Source organism: Amaranthus tricolor, chromosome 15, assembly GCF_026212465.1.
Source record: "Amaranthus tricolor cultivar Red isolate AtriRed21 chromosome 15, ASM2621246v1, whole genome shotgun sequence".
In the NCBI taxonomy this organism is placed as follows: domain Eukaryota; kingdom Viridiplantae; phylum Streptophyta; class Magnoliopsida; order Caryophyllales; family Amaranthaceae; genus Amaranthus; species Amaranthus tricolor.
In genome coordinates this window covers 10761268-10779258 of record NC_080061.1, presented here as the reverse complement: position 1 = coordinate 10779258, position 17991 = coordinate 10761268, and the positions used below count along the sequence as shown (strand labels likewise).

Sequence of the window (17991 nt, the reverse complement as noted above, 5' to 3'; positions counted from 1 at the left end):
CCTTGAGAAATCGAAGGCTCAAAATCCTTCTCATCCTTCTCATTTTCATACCCTTTCTCATTGGATCCCTCCCCTATATATATATATATATATATATATATATATATATATATATATATATATATATATATATATATATATATATGTATATATATATATATGTATATATATATATATATGTATATATATATATATATATATATATATATATATATGTATATATATATATATATATATATATATATATATATATATATATATATATATATATATATATATATGTATATATATATATATATATATATATATATATATATATATATATATATATATATATATATATATATGTATATATATATATATATGTATATATATATATATATGTATATATATATATATATATATATATGTATATATATATATATATATATATATATATATATGTATATATATATATATATGTATATATATATATATATGTATATATATATATATATATATATTTATATATATATATATATATATACACACACACACACACACACATATATATACATATACATACATATATATATATATATATATATATATATATATATATATATATATATATATATATATATATATATATATATATATATATATATATATATATATATATATATATATATATATATATATATATATATATATATATATATATATATATATATATATATATATATATATATATATATCTTAATTGTATTCAATCTTCTCTATAATGTAGATGTGCGACATTTATTATGCGTATGACATATAACCAATGACGTAGAGAACGTGGTGGACGCATTATGTGGCGACAAAAGAAATCAACAAGGGTAGATATTCAGGCAAACCAGATGGAACCCCTTGGTTAGTAGTTCTACGCCCGCTGAATTTTAAAATAGATCAGAATCGATTATGGCTACTTGGTCAACTAGAAATAAAAGGGTCGTTTAATATTTGGCTGGAACATAGATTCCACATAAAGAGAAATTTGTGCGTGTATGGACAAATGGCTGTTTACACATGGGTAACCAGACTTCCAGCAGAGTTGAAAGCCAACACTTGTCTTTCAAGTATTATCTTGGTAGTGGTAATAGCTCATTTGATACCCTGTTTAAAAGGGCACACGCACAAATAACAAATCAGTAATCGAGGATCCAACAAGCGCTACAGGAATCCATGAATTCTATTTCAAGGTCTTTGTGATATAATTTCTTGAGACCGTTATATCGTCATGTATCCATTTATGTCTTGGAACAATTGCTGCTTGAGCATAACCGTATGTTAGAGTTGGGTGATTATGTCTTTAACAATTGCGGTTGTGCATTTCAGAGCACTCATGGATTACCTTGTGCTTGTTACTTTTATTTATCGATCAAGCCACAAGGTTCATTGTATTTAGATGACATACATCAATTCTGGAAGACACTAACGTACATAGAGGCAGAAGTTGACACCAACAAAGGAGTACGAAATGCAAACGCTGATGATAAAGAGTACTTTCAATCGTTGGTTGATGAAGTGCTAAAAGCCGATTCCGTAGTTGTACGACGCATGTCTCAGGTACTTGAAGATGAATTACATCCTGATGGTACCGATATATTTGAGCCACATGTAAGTTCACCGAAAAACGGAAGACTAACTACAAGCAAAACCCTCAGTAGAAACAAAAGCGCTTTTGAATACAACATATCGTCCTCTAGGGATCGCGTATCGAGATCTTCATCACGCGAGAGATCTAGTTCTCGATCAACGCAATCGTCATTTGGAATTAACTTTAGTTTCAACTTAACTGGTACCCATCTTTCCTATTTGTTATTCAAATTAGTTTATTACAATTGAATGCTACTAACTTTTTTTTTTATTACGGATGGTTCAGCGGGTCGGGGTTTTTCACTCTTTCCATGACCAAATACATTTCGCATATTCTTCCTCCATACTTGTTAGATTGGATTGATGTTATCGGTGATGGAACCTATGGATCTAGAGCTATTGCCGTCACAGAGTTGGGAGGCGAGTAGGCATGACCTCTTTTACGACGTGCAATGTTCATGGAAATGCAAACGAATAGAGAGCAATACCTACGTTTGTATCTATTAGCAGAGACGCTAGATAATGCTATGCTCAGAATTGGTTCACATAGCAAGGGACCTGCACCATTTATTCACTGGTTAGAAGCACTGCTGAGATTGTACTCTGCAGCAACCTTTCTTAACATTGCCATTGCGTACTATGGTTCTACTGACGGTAATCCCTACTATAATTGTTTAGTTCTTCCATTAAGGTGAACAACGGGAACAGGAGTGCATGGTGTAAATAAAGTTCTACATATTTGTTGAGTGAATAAAAATCATTATGTTCAACTTTTAATGAACAATGATTCATCTCCACTGCCGCCAATCCAGCGATCATGGAGAGAAGCAGCTGACAATTCATGCAGACATTTAGAAACACATTTTCGCAGCAGGATTTCTCTTTGGAATAGAGTGTATGGGGTACAACTACCACAAGGTAATACTATCGCTGAAGATGCACTCAATTTAGATAGTCCATAGTACAGTAGTGCATATTGATTTAAGAATTGTATTTATTGTGTACTTAATTATGTTACCTTTGTATCTAAATAGCATTCAATATTTATAAATAAATATATTAATAAAAAATATAAAAAGCATTAATGTTAATTAATAGAAACCATTCGAGTAGTTTAGAAATACACGAATGGTTTCCATTAATTAACATCAGTAGAGTGACTGAGCTGCGGTCTAGTTGCGCGTTTTGTGCGACTCCTCCGTGGTTGGGTCGCATGCGACTAGTTCCTTCGATTATTTTTTTTTTTGAATTTTAGAATGAAATTTGATTAGAAATTACCTCGAATTGTTTTTTACGTTTTGATTTCCTTAGCTTTAGCTCTACAAATTTTAAGTTTGGATTTAGTATTTTTAGAGTGATAAAAGTTTTATTGAGTGAGATTGAAGTATTTTATACAAGTTTTAAATCGATGGCATTTTCGTCATTTCATTTAAATAGGGATGACGATAAAATGAAAAAGGTGGCGAAATGTTAATTGGGTTAATTATTCTCCGTGGATTATAACGTGTTGGGGATGTGGCTCTACAATCTCAAGTCTCATCGGTGCAAGTAGTACCGCGCTTTTCCATAGTCGACTGATAGTAAAATTGCTCCCACAAACTCATTTTGATCTCTATTTTGCTTAATCATGTCCTCTCTAAGCCAATCTTCTTGGCTCTGTTCTCTTCACACTACCAAAACCATTCAACCCTCTAAAATAATCATTCCTTTTCACCCTAAAATCAAATCCCTGAAATTCTCTTCTTTTACTGTAAGTAATTCCAAAGATCAATCTTCTTTGACACCCATTTCCTCAAATGACTCTGAACAAACCTTGGAAGAGTCTAAGCCAAATCGAGTTAAACTTGCACTTGAGAAAGCTCGAGAGTATAAAAAATCATTGCAATTGGATGATAATCAAGAAAATAGTAATGACCCAGTAGGTGAATCTGCTGGAATTGTTTGTGGAAATGTGAATTCACCAGGTAATTTTAATCTCAGTGTAATTTCATTGATTTTGTAGATATGTATTCTATTGATGATGTTATGTATGCATATTTCATTGGGGGACTATTCTTTTTCTGATTCATATCTATTTGAACAAGTTTATATTTGTTTGTATGAAAGACTGGGCTAAATTTTTAGGCCTTTCTGATACTAAAATGCCTCTAATTTTATATCGATTTGAACATGTTTATATTAGTTTGTATGATGTTATGTAAGAAGAATCGGATGTATCCAACCTTATCGTATGATCCTACATATTGCCAAAACTGCTTCTTGGTTCATATAAGTATGTGCACATTGATAAATTATGTACTAAGAGTTCCTTCCTAAAGAATAATTAGCTTAGATGGTTATGATTTTCGAAAACCAAGGTTAAAATGTTACAACCCGTTTGATTAATGGATAATTTTGTGCAAATCCCTGAAATCTATTTTCATTGAACATTGGGGTTTGGTTTTAGGGGAGGATGATGGTGAAGAAAAGGCGATTCCGGAAGTGGTTAGAAGAGCTATGGAAAAGGCAAAAGATTATAAAGAGAACAAAGGAGTAATGAGCAATGTGGATAATGAAAACCCATCAGGTACTTTGAATATATTAAATTGTTTATGTATATATTTTCAACATTAGATTGTAGGTGATATAGAGATATCAATGAAGAGATTGAGCAGTTGCATAGTTATACTTGTAAAATATGTCTTCGCTATAATTTTCTTGCATGCTCTGTGATCACAAATTGTGGGACTTGAGAGATGATTGATGATGAAATCTCAGGTGATATGAAAGGCGGAGATATGGAGGTCCCTGAGGCCGTTAGAATTGCAATGGGGAAGGCCAACGAGTATAAGAAGAACAAGGGGTTCGTAGATAACAGCAGTAGCATTGTAGAAGATTCAAAATTGATAGGTATAAAATGGAAGTCATTTTCTCTAGATTGAATGGTGTTAAAAAAGTTTTGGAACTTGAAGTTAAATATGGGTTTGTGGAATTGAGTCACGAGTTCATAAGCGTTTCGTCTGTAGGATTTGAAGGAGGAAATGCAAGCAATATGGGGAGTAGAAATAATGAGCAGAACACTGAAAAAAAAGGAGATCTTAAAATTTCCAGCATTGATTTTGTTGGCCTCAATTTTTCGGATAGGAAGACGGGCAGGGCACTACCAGCTGGTCTGGTTCCACTTTCAAACCCTTTTCCCGATGATGACTTGCCTGAGGTAGAAATTCTTGTTGGTGATGCCAGCAAATTTGGAGAGGCTGCATCTTCAGAATCAAAGACGCCTTCGCAGGAAGAAGGTTCTGATCTTTATAAGCCAAAAGTTTCTACTTGGGGCATGTTTCCCAGACCTAACAATATTTCCAAAACGGTATGCTGTATGCTGCAGTTTCTTTTCATGAATATACCTCCTACTTTGGCTTTCATTATAGTGCGTCAATTCAGGAGTCATTTTATGAAATCACATTAAATTATATATACTCAATTGATTTAATTTTTATGTCTCTATCATCCCATTTGATAGTCTTTTGTGTGTGCGTATGTGTAATTCGAAAGTTTTTGTGAAGAGTAACATTAAGAGTAAAATGGGAAGGTTCAACGTTCACTCATAATTGAGTGTTTCAGGTTGTTTTCAGATGATCTAAAAGTGAATTGTAGCACATATTAGAGTTAAAGCGAGTAATAAAGGAGAGTTGTGTATGCTATATGTGAATGTAGCTCATTTCATTGTAGATATTAATTTTGGGCCTATACAGGTGAATTTTATATCATTGTCAATAGGAATATAGATTTTGTCAGCTAGCTCAGAGCATTGCTGATGGGATATAATTCTTGTCGTATCACGTAATGCCTCTAACTCGACTATAGACAAGAAATGGTGGTATGGTTCTGCTATGATCTGGCTACTTGAATTAAACAGTAAATTTGGGAATGAAATATTAAAAGGACAAAAGCAAAATGATATTATAATATTGATGAACAAAGAAAGATTGTAGCCCTAGAAATGATAAAAGAAAGATAAACCAAGCACTTCGAAAAGCTTGAGGTCTCCTAAAAATGAGTATAAACTCACCCACAATTTGCTTACTAATTTCTTGATTGTATTGTCTCTCTAATTCCTCTTATTTAATTACTATTTTACCTCTTCGTTAGCCCAATAACAGGTCATTGCAGGTTCATATGTTTTGATCCTTAACTTTATGTTTGTTGAAAAACAAATTTGCTGATTTGTTGTTCTATGTTAATTTTATATTTTGACGGTTTAATATGTTATTGAAAAAAGATATACTAGGAAATCATGGGGAAAAAGATCGGATTCTTCTTTCTTTGTGATAAAGCTTGGTAATTTGAACGAGTATGCTTTGTGGAAATCTCCACCAAAGATTTTTTTTTTTTTGGAATGTAGCTTGTTAACTCCTTATTGTCCCAAGTTGTGGTATCCTTTACATGGTTTCGGCCTTCGATACTGATTCCTTGTGTTTAATATGTATTGTTTGATGTTCAGTTTCTAAATTTAATGTCTGAGTTACGTCTATGTTTCTACAGTTTGGTGGCGGTAGAAACATTCGCCCTGGAGAAGCACTTGAAACTCCAGAGGACAAAGCTTCTAAAGAAGCTCGCACCCGACAATTAATTGCTGCTTATAAGCGTAAGATGGGATTAAATATAGATCCGAAGCTTAAAGCAGAATGTGAGAAGGTATGCTTAGAGCTTACAACTTTTTGCATAATCTTTAGTCTTCTTTAGCATGGAAATAGAGTGCTTTTAGCCTTTAACTAGGTTAGCGATTGATGCACTAGCCATGCACATTTCTTTGAAATCTTCCACCATTGAAAGGAGTCTTCCACCATTGAAAGTAATTAGGCAATAATTAGTTTGTTCCTTGCTGAGAGCGAGTTTAATTGCTTTGAAATCTTGTATGAAAGTAGAAGTATTCTGATTGTGGTTCGTTGTATCTATCACTTCTGTATCTGCTTGTTATTTTTTTAAAAAAAAAACCTCATCCCTTTGACTTGAATTGAGTATGACGGTATGTGATATCTTTGTATTCTAATTCGGTTCTGTAGTCTTTTAGGCATTGAAAAATGGTGACTTACTGATGGATGTTGGAAAGTTGAAGGAGGCTCTACCGTTCTATGAAACAGTTATGGATAAGTTGGCTTTCCAGGTAACCTTTTTGATATATAATTTATATGAATTACTTTGCTTCTCATTTATTTTGATCATGCCTTCATTGTTGGTTTGTCAACTTTGTGTTTCATTCCGTTATCCATCTATTTTTCTGAAAACCAAACTGGGATTCTTTAGCTTACCCTTTGATAATAAATTACAATAAATTGATAATAAAAACCTTCAGTCATTTGATAATAAATTACAATAATTACTCAATTTTTAAAGTACTATGGTGTTGGCATGCAAATAAGAAACTAAGAGAGTGAAATCTTGCATATAAGCCAATGTTGTAGAGTGATTAATCAAGGGAGAAGTGGTCTTAAGTTTTTAGATGGTAGTAGAAAAGGGTTCGTGGGCTCAAATGTCCATTGAATGCAAAAACCTTACCAAAAATTGAAAATGTTGCACTCTAAAGAAAAAATGGAGCAAATATGTTTTAGAAATTCATATTGTCTACAAGACACTCTTACGCTTGGATAGGGCTGAACACGGTTTGGTCTAAACCGTAAACCAAACCGGATCAAACCGTAATTTAAATATTTGGTTTGGTCTACAGTTTAAATGGTCTGGTCCGGTTTTTCTTTTTTTTTTAAAAAAAACGGTTTACGGTTCGGTCCCGGTTTTAAAATTTTAAAACCAAACCGGACCGGAAAACCGTAATAAAATCAAATTTTAGGGGATTAGGGCTAGGCAACTACTCAGTACTCATGATAATCGCTGCTCTATTTTTCTGCCATTTGCTTAGACAAGGAGGATGCTTATGTGGTCAAATTTGATATGTATTAGGAACAAGTTCTTGGACTATCAACCAATCAACTTCACTTTGTCCTACACATCTCCACTTGCATAATTATCACCATTTTCCCTTCCCCTGCTCATTCCCTTTTCTTAGCTACCCTTTCTACTGACAGTACTATCAATCTCTTGAATCTTCGATAAGGTCCTTCTGCATTTGAAATAGAGTAGTTATCTGTTATTTTACAATAGTAGCTATATATCTGTCCTATCCCTTTTGGATGTAGCTCAATTAAAAAAAAAAAAAAAAAAAAAAAAAAAACCGTAGACCAGACCGGACCAGAACGGTCTGGTCTGGTCCGGTCTGGTCTTTTAACTGGTCTGGTCTGGTCTGAAAAATTTCCAGACCGGAATTTCTAGTCTGGTCTGATTTTTCTGTCAAACCAGACCAGACCGGACCGTGTGCAGCCCTACGCTTGGATATGTAAGCTTGATGCGATGTCTTGGGTTGAAGATAGCATGATTTTTATTTGCTCACTTTGCTCATTGTATTTCCTGTTTTTGTCTCTCGGAACCATCATGCCAAAGCTCTAAGAACACAATCTGTTAATTCAGAGTGTCATTTTTCACTAAGCAAAGAATAAATTTGCATATGATCAACGAAAACTCATTTTCCTCTTTAATTAGTGAAAATTCAAAAACTTAGCTCATAATATTATCTTTCACATTAATGCACAAATTAATATCCATATATTGTTGAGGGAGTCCTTTCTCTAAGTATGAAACTCTTAAGTCATAGTCCCTCCTATCTTGCTCTAAATGTCCCATTTGGGATTTGACATTATTTATCAATTATTCTAAATTTGAATTTCATACTTAATCTATAAGTTAAAACATAGTCAAGTGAGATTTTGTTTGATTCGTCTAAATGTGAATTTTATTCATATTAACTTTTTATAATTTTAATTACGCACAAATAAAGATATTAAGGATTGAATCAACACATTGGCAAGCGCGCAAATTCCAAATAGTAGGGGATAGGAGGGTGTAGTGCTGAGGGAATAGTTTCAAGTCTCTTGTCCCACATTGAATATTACCTGATGGAGAAAAAATGAACCGTTTTCCTCTTAATTTGCTAACTTTTTAGGTGTTTTTGTATAAATTGTGGAGTGATCCTTGTTATATTGGAAAATGTGTACTTAATAGTCTGCTTTGTTTTGATAGTTGACCTATTGCTTTTAGATCCTCCACATGGCATATTAAATGTTGTAGTTTATCATTCTGTTCATGGTGTTTAACTGTGCATTGGGAATACTCCTAATTACAGTTCCAAAACATGATCCGTTGATCCTTTATAGAATTGTTTTATCTATGTCACTCAAACTCATATACCTATGTGTCCAGGTGTTTAGCATGGATAATTTGAACCAAATTGAAGTATTGAGTGTCCTACCCATGTCCGAGTTTTGAGGATCCGAATTGTTTACTGAAGTTATAGTAGAATTGTTTATGATTTCAATCATATTACTCTGATTCTTATTAGTTTTGTATTGTTTTTTTTTTGCAGACCGAGCTTCATGGTTTAGCTGCTTTGCAATGGTCAATTTGTGAGGATTCACTTAGTAGGTATGCTCTTGAAAGTGATGAGTTCCGTTTCTTTGTGAATACACACGTGACCTATATAATGGCTGCTCTTATATGCAAATGTTGGTTTGGTTGAAGCTACTACCAAGCCTTGTAAATTTCTTGCTATTGCATACTGAAGACAATGCTTGGCTGTCTCGTTATTCTACACATTCTAACATATTATGGCATTTTTGTCGAGCATTCGGCTTGTTTGCCAAGAATACTGCATAAACTTGTTGTCTTTTGGTTTGTTTGAGAAGTGCTGTTTGGGTAATCTTTTGGGTAAACACTCTTATCCTGGTATCTTTATCTGTGTTTCAAGAAATCGCACAAATTTTTATTTCTTTTGTCCAGTTGCATATTAAGTAAAAAAATTCATGTTACAGAAGAAACTAAAGCAGTCAATTCAGGTTTAAAGAGCAAAAAAAGTTTCGGTTTTGTTATTTTGACCAGAGTAGCTGCTCAATGCGTACATTGCAACACCATTCAATTTCTCCACTTCCACTTAGTGGCTCCTGCCTAAGTGAGGTTTGGAGGGGACGAATGTACGCAACTTTACACTTAACAACAAAGAGGTTGTTTTCGATTGAACCTCGAGTGTATACATAACAAAGGTGAAACAAGTATTGCAATTTTAGAAACTCTTAACACCCTAGCTCTTAGTTGTATCATTTCCTTGTTGGGCTTCACATGTTTACCTTGTGATATCTGCATCATTGAAAGTATTATTATGGGGGAAACATCTATTTAAGATATATTGACTTGGTGCTATTGTTATCTTTGTTGCTGGAGAAATTTTTTCGTTGATAACCAAAAGAAACATTTTAGGCAAAAGCCCATACAATTGAACCAAGGAACTAAAACACGAAACCCCATTAACAAGCTTCAGGGTCCACTCATACTCACCTAGGAATTGTCTTGTTAGCAACTCCTATTCTCAGGGAATAGAACTAAACAAGCTTTTGGAATTTCACCATTATCAACTTTACAAGTAAATCTGAAAAATTATGTCTTTAAAATGAAATGCCTGAGCTTCTGAATAATAACATATGTTCATGCAACTTACACTTGTTCAATATCTATACTCTTAATGCAATAACCATGTCAAGTTATTGAGGTTAGATATAGCAGTTCCATTGACATTCTAATCTCCAGCAAGTTCAGGGAGGCAAATTTTCATCCAAGAAGATATGAATGCTTTCTTTGAAATAGCCGAGTCACCAGGATATTTGGACCTCCACCATAAGTTTTCATGGAGAAGAAATAAGCTAATGCCAGAACTGCATGCTGCGTTGTACGGAATTGACCAATTTTTATCAACCTGTAAAAGTTTTCCAGCCCATGATTTAATCTTCACCAGGATTTAGTTACAGTTACAAACTTACAATATAAGTCCCATTTTTTTTTTGTGGCTAGTGGAAATCGATTTTCAAATGGGAAGGCACCTTGAACCAATATGCATCCAAAATTTGCTAGTGGAAATTTGTTAGAAAAACCCATGTAATACTAAGGGGACAGTCCTCTTGAAATCGCTACATACCTTATTTAGCAATGTTCCATTTACTTTACTAAATTTTAAATTTGGCTATCTATTTACATTTTCTCTCTTGATTTCAACTGAAAAGCTTTCCCTCTTCATCTCTTCCACATATTTCTTTTTCTTCATGTTCTCCCATTATATGCCAAAAATAAATTTACTGGACTGTGAAGCAAAGTTGCAGGAAATTTTCTGGTGTATGAGTTATAAATGCTATTGTAGATCTAGAAATTATTAATTTCTAATTGTAAATAAAAGTAGCTAGGCAATGTTAAAGCTAAGTATTGGACTGTAATGCAAATATGGAGTTGTTTGTAGCTTACATTGTTATGAAACTGCATGGTCTTAATGGCTCATTTAGCATTCTTGCCTTTTGGCCTTTGTTCTGTAGGTCTGAGAACGCTCGAGCTATGTATGAGAAGCTTCAGTCACACCCGAATGCTGAAGTGAGCAAAAAGGCACGACAGTTCATGTTTAGCTTCCAGGTAAATTTGATCTTTATGAATATTCTATAAAATGTCGTACTGTCTTTAACGTATTGAGAATATCGGTTGTGAAATGGTTGTCAATTATGTAGGTGATGTTTACGATTTCTAGGTGGCTGGTGATGGAAAAATTTCTTTCTGAAACATGTATTTTACATTTGAAAACTTGCATTTTACTAATCCCTTCCCTTTACTCAAAGGTGTTTTAACACTTTCTTGTCAAAATGGTGTTTAATATCACACTTCACCATAGGGAACATAAACTTAAATAGGGCATGCAGAGTTGTATGTTTGACTTTTGGTGTCATAGAATCGATTAAAACTGAGGAACTAAGAAAAACTTTCTGAACTGGAGGTGTTTAACGGGGGGCTCAACCTAATGGGTTAAGAGTCGGGTCACATTTTAACGGGTCATTAGCAGGTGGGGTCAATAATGGGTCAGGTCATTAACGGGCCTTGGTGTAAAGGGTAGGGTCGGACTTGGTTGGATAATTATAGAAATTGGTTGAAAAAATTTTTTTTACCACTTTTATTATTATTATTTTTTATTTTTTATTTTATTTTTATATAATATGTAATACACATAGGTGGGTTGATCCATTAGGTGGGTCAGGTCATTGTTAAAATTTGTCATCAAGCGTTATTTGTTATTAGTTTTGTTCATTAATTGGAATAATTCAAATATGCCAGGCCATGGAGATGATGAAAATTACTAGATCAACTGGTAAACCCAAGAACACGGGCTACCAGAGCTATTTTGAAGCTTTCGTTGAAGACAAACCAAATTATAGTTCCGAGAGCACGGAAGAGAAGGAAAATGCCTTTAATCAGGCTCTCTTGTACATAGTGTTTCTGGCTTCACCCATCTTACTCGTGCTACTATATGTTGCCATCAAGCAAGTATAGATTTTGAACGACTGAGCTTTGCCGATTACAAATTTAACAAGTCCGAGCTGTTTCGACTCTTGTACATCTTCGTAATTATTATTCTCTCTTGAAAGGATACGCTGTTGTACGTCACTATATATGCTAGAATTTGTCGTGCAATCTGTAAATGCTCCACCGGCAGAGTTACATGTCATATTATAGTTTATGGATGATAATAATGTCGATTGAAGGATCTACAAGCGTTTTGGTTTTTTGTGTGTTGTGGTCTCCGTTCCAGGAGAATATTGTTCGAGGTGGCCGACTGTTGTCTTCTATGATTGAAATGAAAAGATCGAAAACTTTTCTTAAATTTCTTGTTTTTTATTCTTGTTTTCTAAAATTCATTTCAAACAAAGTTTATTGTTAGTGACAACTAGTTTAAGTTAAAGTTAGTCACATCCTATGATAATGAATCAAAAATCAATTTTTGTGGGATCTCCTACTCAGCGATGCATTGTATGTTTTAAGCTTGGGTGTAATGAAAACTATGCAAAGATTGCTAATTTGTCGTTCAAAAGGGAAGCACAACATTGCCCGATTGTGGTGTCAAAAGAGGAAGGACATATTACTTATACTAGGACGTTGTCCAAAAACGACGTACCATATGGCCCGAGTGTGTCGAATGTGCAAGGGTACAGTATGGTTTAAGGATAAGAAGTTAAGGAAAACCAATAGTTTTATGTTCAGATTGGATCTTAAAACATTGATAGCTTCACTAGTGCTCGAGCCAAAACAATAGTAAGTGGAAGGCAAGAATATAAATTGTGGTGTGCAAACAAGATAAAAATCAGAATGAAGTTGGTGTTATTAAGGATGAATGAGCATATAAAGATGAAGTAGACAGAAAGAATGATAGGATTATAAGAGCAAAAGTCATAAGTGCCTATGCACTGGAAGTGGGGATAGAAGAATCAATTAAAATGAAATTTTGGAAGGATCTCAATGTATGGTGCAAATATACCAATGAATGGGAAGCTCTATATCAAAGGTGATTTGAATGGACATATAGGTTTATGTTGCGGTGGCTTCGTAAGCACCTAGGTTTTGGATATAGAACTAGGAATACAGAAGGAGATTTTTTTTTTTTTTTTTTTTTTTGGATTTTGCACTCTCATATGATTTGTGGCTAGGGATGGGCATGGTCTTGGACCCTATGTGTCTAGACCCAACCCGACCCTAATTTAATGGTTTGGATCCATCTATGTTTGGACCTTATGGGTCCGAGTCGAATCTAGGTCAATGACCTTAGGGTCCGAGTCTACACATTTGAGACTCAGATTCGACCCATGGATCCATAGACTCCTATTCCTCTTAGGAGTCCCATTTGACTTTTCACGGATTTTAAAAAGAGCCAAACTTGGACCCTAAGGGTCGGAAAGGGAGTGGTATTATGGGTTTTTAATGTAAGGATTAAGGAATTAATGATTTCCATCAATTTCAAGCATTTTGTAGCCCAATTTAAAAGCTGATTTATTAGCACCAAAAGTCTGAACTTTCTTTTCAGCTCAAGACCAAAATTACATCGATCGTCTACTTAACTCCGAAAGTACATAAGTAAGTCCTACAGGTACAATAATTTTTGGAAATTACATAAATTTCTCAAGAGTACTAAAGAAAATTAAATACATCAGTTACGGTATCTCAGATAGCCTTCTCAATTCTTCGACAGCTTCGGTGTAGTTGCAGTCGTTCCTAATCATGTGAGTGCGGATTTTTTTGCGATCATTGACTTCAGATTTTCCAAATTACCAAAAATGACGCATCAATAATTTCTTAAATAGCCACTGAATTGTAAACAACCAAATTTTCAAATTTAAAAAATTCATCACATTACCTAAATTTATTTTAAAACCCAAAATACAATGTCCAAAAACAAGGAAATCAAAAACTGCCGCCAATGACAGAAAACCAAAATAATGTCTGGCGCCAATTAAAGCTCAAAATTATCAAAACACACAGCAACATGAAAATTGGAGTGCCTAAAACTTCCATCAATTACAATTAGGTGCCAAAAATAAAATGTAAACCACCAAATATTATCAATCATTACATGAAAAACAGAAGCAATAAATAGACCAAACACAAGTCATTAATTACACACTCATCTAAAAAAATGACTCCTTCAAAAAATCTAAGTACTCAACAAAGAACCCAAATAATGCAGAAGCTGTTGTCTGCATTAAATAAGAAAGACAAACCAGTGCTAGGCACAATCAATGCACTTGTCACTGAGTTTCAAGTGTGTAGGAAAACAATCACACGTTTGTGGAATGAAGTGACAAAGCAGATTAAGAATAACAACACAGTGATTAACTTTAACAGCAAGAGAGTGGGCAGACAAGCACCAAACAGAATCCAATTCGATGAAGAAAAGTTTAAGGCCATCAAATATGAACTCAAGTGTACTCAGCATTCAGTAGCAAAGCAGATGGAGGTGTCACAAACAACGATGTGTAGGTAGAAGAAGAACAAAGTTATAAGAAAGCACACAAACGCAATTAAACCCACTTTAAATGAAAACAACAAGCTACACAGGTTAAATTTTTCATTATCATGTGAATATGATGAACAAAATGATTTATTCAAGTTTAAGCCATATACTAACGTTGTTCATATAGATATGAAAAATATTTCTATCTAACCTGAGAGACACAAACTTATTATCTAGCTCCGGGTGAAGTAGAACCACATAGAGAGTGTCAATCTAAGAGGTTCATTCCCAAAATCATGTTCATGTGTGCTGTCGCAAAGCCAATATTTACAACTGATGGTGATGTCTTTTTTGATGGTAAGATAGATATATTGCCATTCATTACACAGGAGCCAACGAAAAGGAGTTCCAAGAACAGGAAGAGGGGGGAGTTGGAAACAAAGCCAATACAGTCAATTACGAAAGAGCACATTAGAGCAATGCTTATAACTAATGTGTTACCAACATAAGAGCAAAATGACCTCAAGGTTTGTCAAAGCACATTTATATTCAACAAGATAATGCCAAGCCACATATAGCACATAATGACAGAGAATTTTGGGAGGAGGCAATGAAAAATGGATTTTACATACAATTAGTGCAACAACCTCCAAATTCCCTTGACATAAATGTACTAGATCTAGGTTTTTATAGATCAATTCAAGCATTGCAATATCATTTCAGAATCTAAGTCCACAATGTTTAAGGTTTGTATTCATCACTTTACATGCTCTTATGATAGAGGTCATGAAAAGATAAGGGGGATTTGACTATCATATTCCTCACATGAACATAACAAAGGCAGCAAGGGAAGATACTTTAGCAGATTACCTAAGTATTGAAAAACAATTGGTTGTTGATTCACTTCAACATTAATTCACAAAGCTAAGTACGGAAAAAATGAATCAGTTAGTGGAACTGATTGGCTATGCAGGGGGGATTGAACAAGGGACTATGCAAGTCAATGGTAATGTTGACATGGGAATGTACAATTAACAGAAAACAACAACAACCAATTTGAACCAAAACATCATTATTTTTGGGAGCATCAAAGCAAAATCAACAACATAGAAACCAGCATATGAAGAACAAAACAACAACCAACACAACAGTCCATGAAGAAGTTAAGCAACAACAGCACAGAAACCAGTAGTCCATGTAGAACAACAACCAACACAACAGTTTCCAACACAACAACATGTTTCAAGTGTAAATCCTTTTGATTTTGGACATATTTTTGTGATCTTAAACATGGGATGTTTCAGATGTAAACAACAAATTAAAAAATTTATGTTTTTTTCAATGAAACATTTGTATTCATATATTCATAAATGAAAAAATTGGTACACTTGTTTAATTCTTTGAAATCATTGAATGGAAAATCGAACATCTTTGTGCTTACAACGTTGGAAAATAATCCTAACCCTGTTTGTTCGATTTATGGTGGCTAAAAATTGCTCTCACTTAAAGATCACAAAGCAATGGAATAAAATGCATCAAAAAACGTTTAAATTAAAAATCATCAATGGAATAGTCAAACTTGGGTCTAGGTCTGGGTCCAATAAAAAAATATGGTCTGGATTTGGGTGTAGTTGCACCCAGCTCAGATCCTACTTTTTCACTTACCTATTAGTGTTCTTGTTCTTTAGCATTTTACATACCATCTTTTACTCGTTTTATTACCTTGTTTTATTTTTATTGTTTTTAAGTATTTTTATATTTATGAATAGTCAAACTTGTGTTGTATGATGCAACCTTTGAAATTTCAGTTTTACTTAATCATTTCATCTGCATGTTTCTTTCTTTTTTTTCTGAGGAGTTTACTTGAGTTTGAGATTTTTTGGTCGCATCCTCCTTTATAGGTATGGGTTGCCATCCCCTTCCCTCCTTAGACCTTGCTCATAGTTCCTATGGGTGGAATACACTGGGTTTAATGATGATGATGATGAAATAATGTAAATATTTTAGCTCTTCTAACAATTTTACATGTCACTGCCTAGATGCTTGTTTGAGTTCATACAAGGACTTTAATAAGAACGTTATTGTCTAGATTAGGTACACCCTCTACCTTTAATACATTGACTTCTTTAAGAAGATCTCCATGTAAGAAAACATTTCTCATTTCTCATTCATAAACAATTCAATGATTTAGATGCTACGACTAATAAACATTTAATGGTATCACTTTCACTTAGGGATGGCCAAGGAGCGGGTTACCTGAAACCGAACCGGTGCCGAACCGTCCTGGAACCGGAATCGTTCGTGACAGGTTCCGAACCGGCCTGAACCGCGGAACCGTGAAACCGCCAGAAAAAAAGTTTTCGAAATCGTGAAACCACCGAAAAAAAACTGCTTGAACCGTATCTAAGAACCGCGAGCCGGAACCGGTCCGGGTGAACCGGCCCAACGGTTCCATTGAACCGGAACCGAAATCGGTCCGGGTGAACCGGCCCAGCGGTTCCATGGAACCGAAACTATTAAACTAGCCGTTAAACGAGCCGTTTATAGCCATTGCAAATTTTTTTAGAAATGCACATCACTTTCAATCATTTTCATTCAGAACTCATCTCTTCTTCTACTCTCTCTACTTACTTTCTCTACTTAATTACTTAATTATGCAATTATTCTCTTAATTACATAATTAGTCTTTTAATTATTTCTTAATTTAGTTAATTACATAATTAGTCTATTAATTATTTATTTATTTCTTAATTCTATTATTATTTCAATATTATCAATCATGTCTTCTTTTTTGAATAAAGCCTCTTAAAAAGTTACTAAAGGGGCAAAATCATTCAGAGGTTCTAGCTCCAAAAGAAAGGCCACTTCAACTCCGTTGGTATCAACAACACCTTCGATTAGTAATTATAATTATGAACCAAATTATCCAAAAGGGTACGACTATTATGAGTGTATTACTATTTTTTATCATCTTCATAAGCATTCGCATGATGATACTAACCTATATTTAAAGCCGATTCTTGCAAATATGATGGATAAGTGGAAGACATATTTTACTAATTTTCCTTTTATTTATGGAATTGCGACCATTTTAGACCCATGTTTTATGACAGAAGTTCTTACTAAAGTAATTGGATTTTACTACCAATCATTAGATCGCCCGCCTAGTGATATACATAATTATGTTAGAACTTGTAAAAAACTTTTAGCAGAACTTTATGATTACTATGCTAGTGTATATAAGCCAAGTTGCGATACGTCTAGGCGTGCTAGCCTCTCGGCACGTCCCTCTTATTATAATTCCGTAATAGCTAACATAATAAGCCAAGATGATAGTTTTGTAGGATCATATTCTTCTTCACCCTCCACTTCATATTTAGAATTAGATAATTATCTTAAACATCACTTTGAAATTGACCAAGGTAGCTATAATATTTTAGAATGGTGGAAAGAAAAATCTACAAAATTTCCCATATTATCGA

General features: G+C 33.9%; 1 protein-coding gene across 1 annotated transcript; it reads left to right on the top strand.

Moving 5' to 3' along the window:
* Nucleotides 1-3147: 3147 nt before the first annotated feature.
* Nucleotides 3148-12647, top strand: LOC130801395 (uncharacterized). Its single transcript, XM_057665237.1, has 9 exons — nucleotides 3148-3584; nucleotides 4067-4186; nucleotides 4378-4509; nucleotides 4626-4966; nucleotides 6142-6294; nucleotides 6671-6763; nucleotides 9071-9129; nucleotides 11058-11151; nucleotides 11842-12647. The coding sequence occupies exons 1-9, from the start codon at nucleotides 3248-3250 to the stop codon at nucleotides 12055-12057; spliced, it is 1545 nt and encodes a 514-aa protein (XP_057521220.1). The 5' UTR covers nucleotides 3148-3247; the 3' UTR covers nucleotides 12058-12647.
* Nucleotides 12648-17991: the final 5344 nt, after the last annotated feature.

Bases quoted from the DNA above. Each gene is read 5' to 3' on its own strand.
- LOC130801395 (XM_057665237.1), top strand. From the start codon at position 3,248: ATGTCCTCTCTAAGCCAATCTTCTTGGCTCTGTTCTCTTCACACTACC. The intron at 3,585-4,066 runs GTAATTTTAATC...GTTTGGTTTTAG, and splicing joins TGGAAATGTGAATTCACCAG to GGGAGGATGATGGTGAAGAA. The intron at 11,152-11,841 runs GTAAATTTGATC...CAAATATGCCAG, and splicing joins AGTTCATGTTTAGCTTCCAG to GCCATGGAGATGATGAAAAT.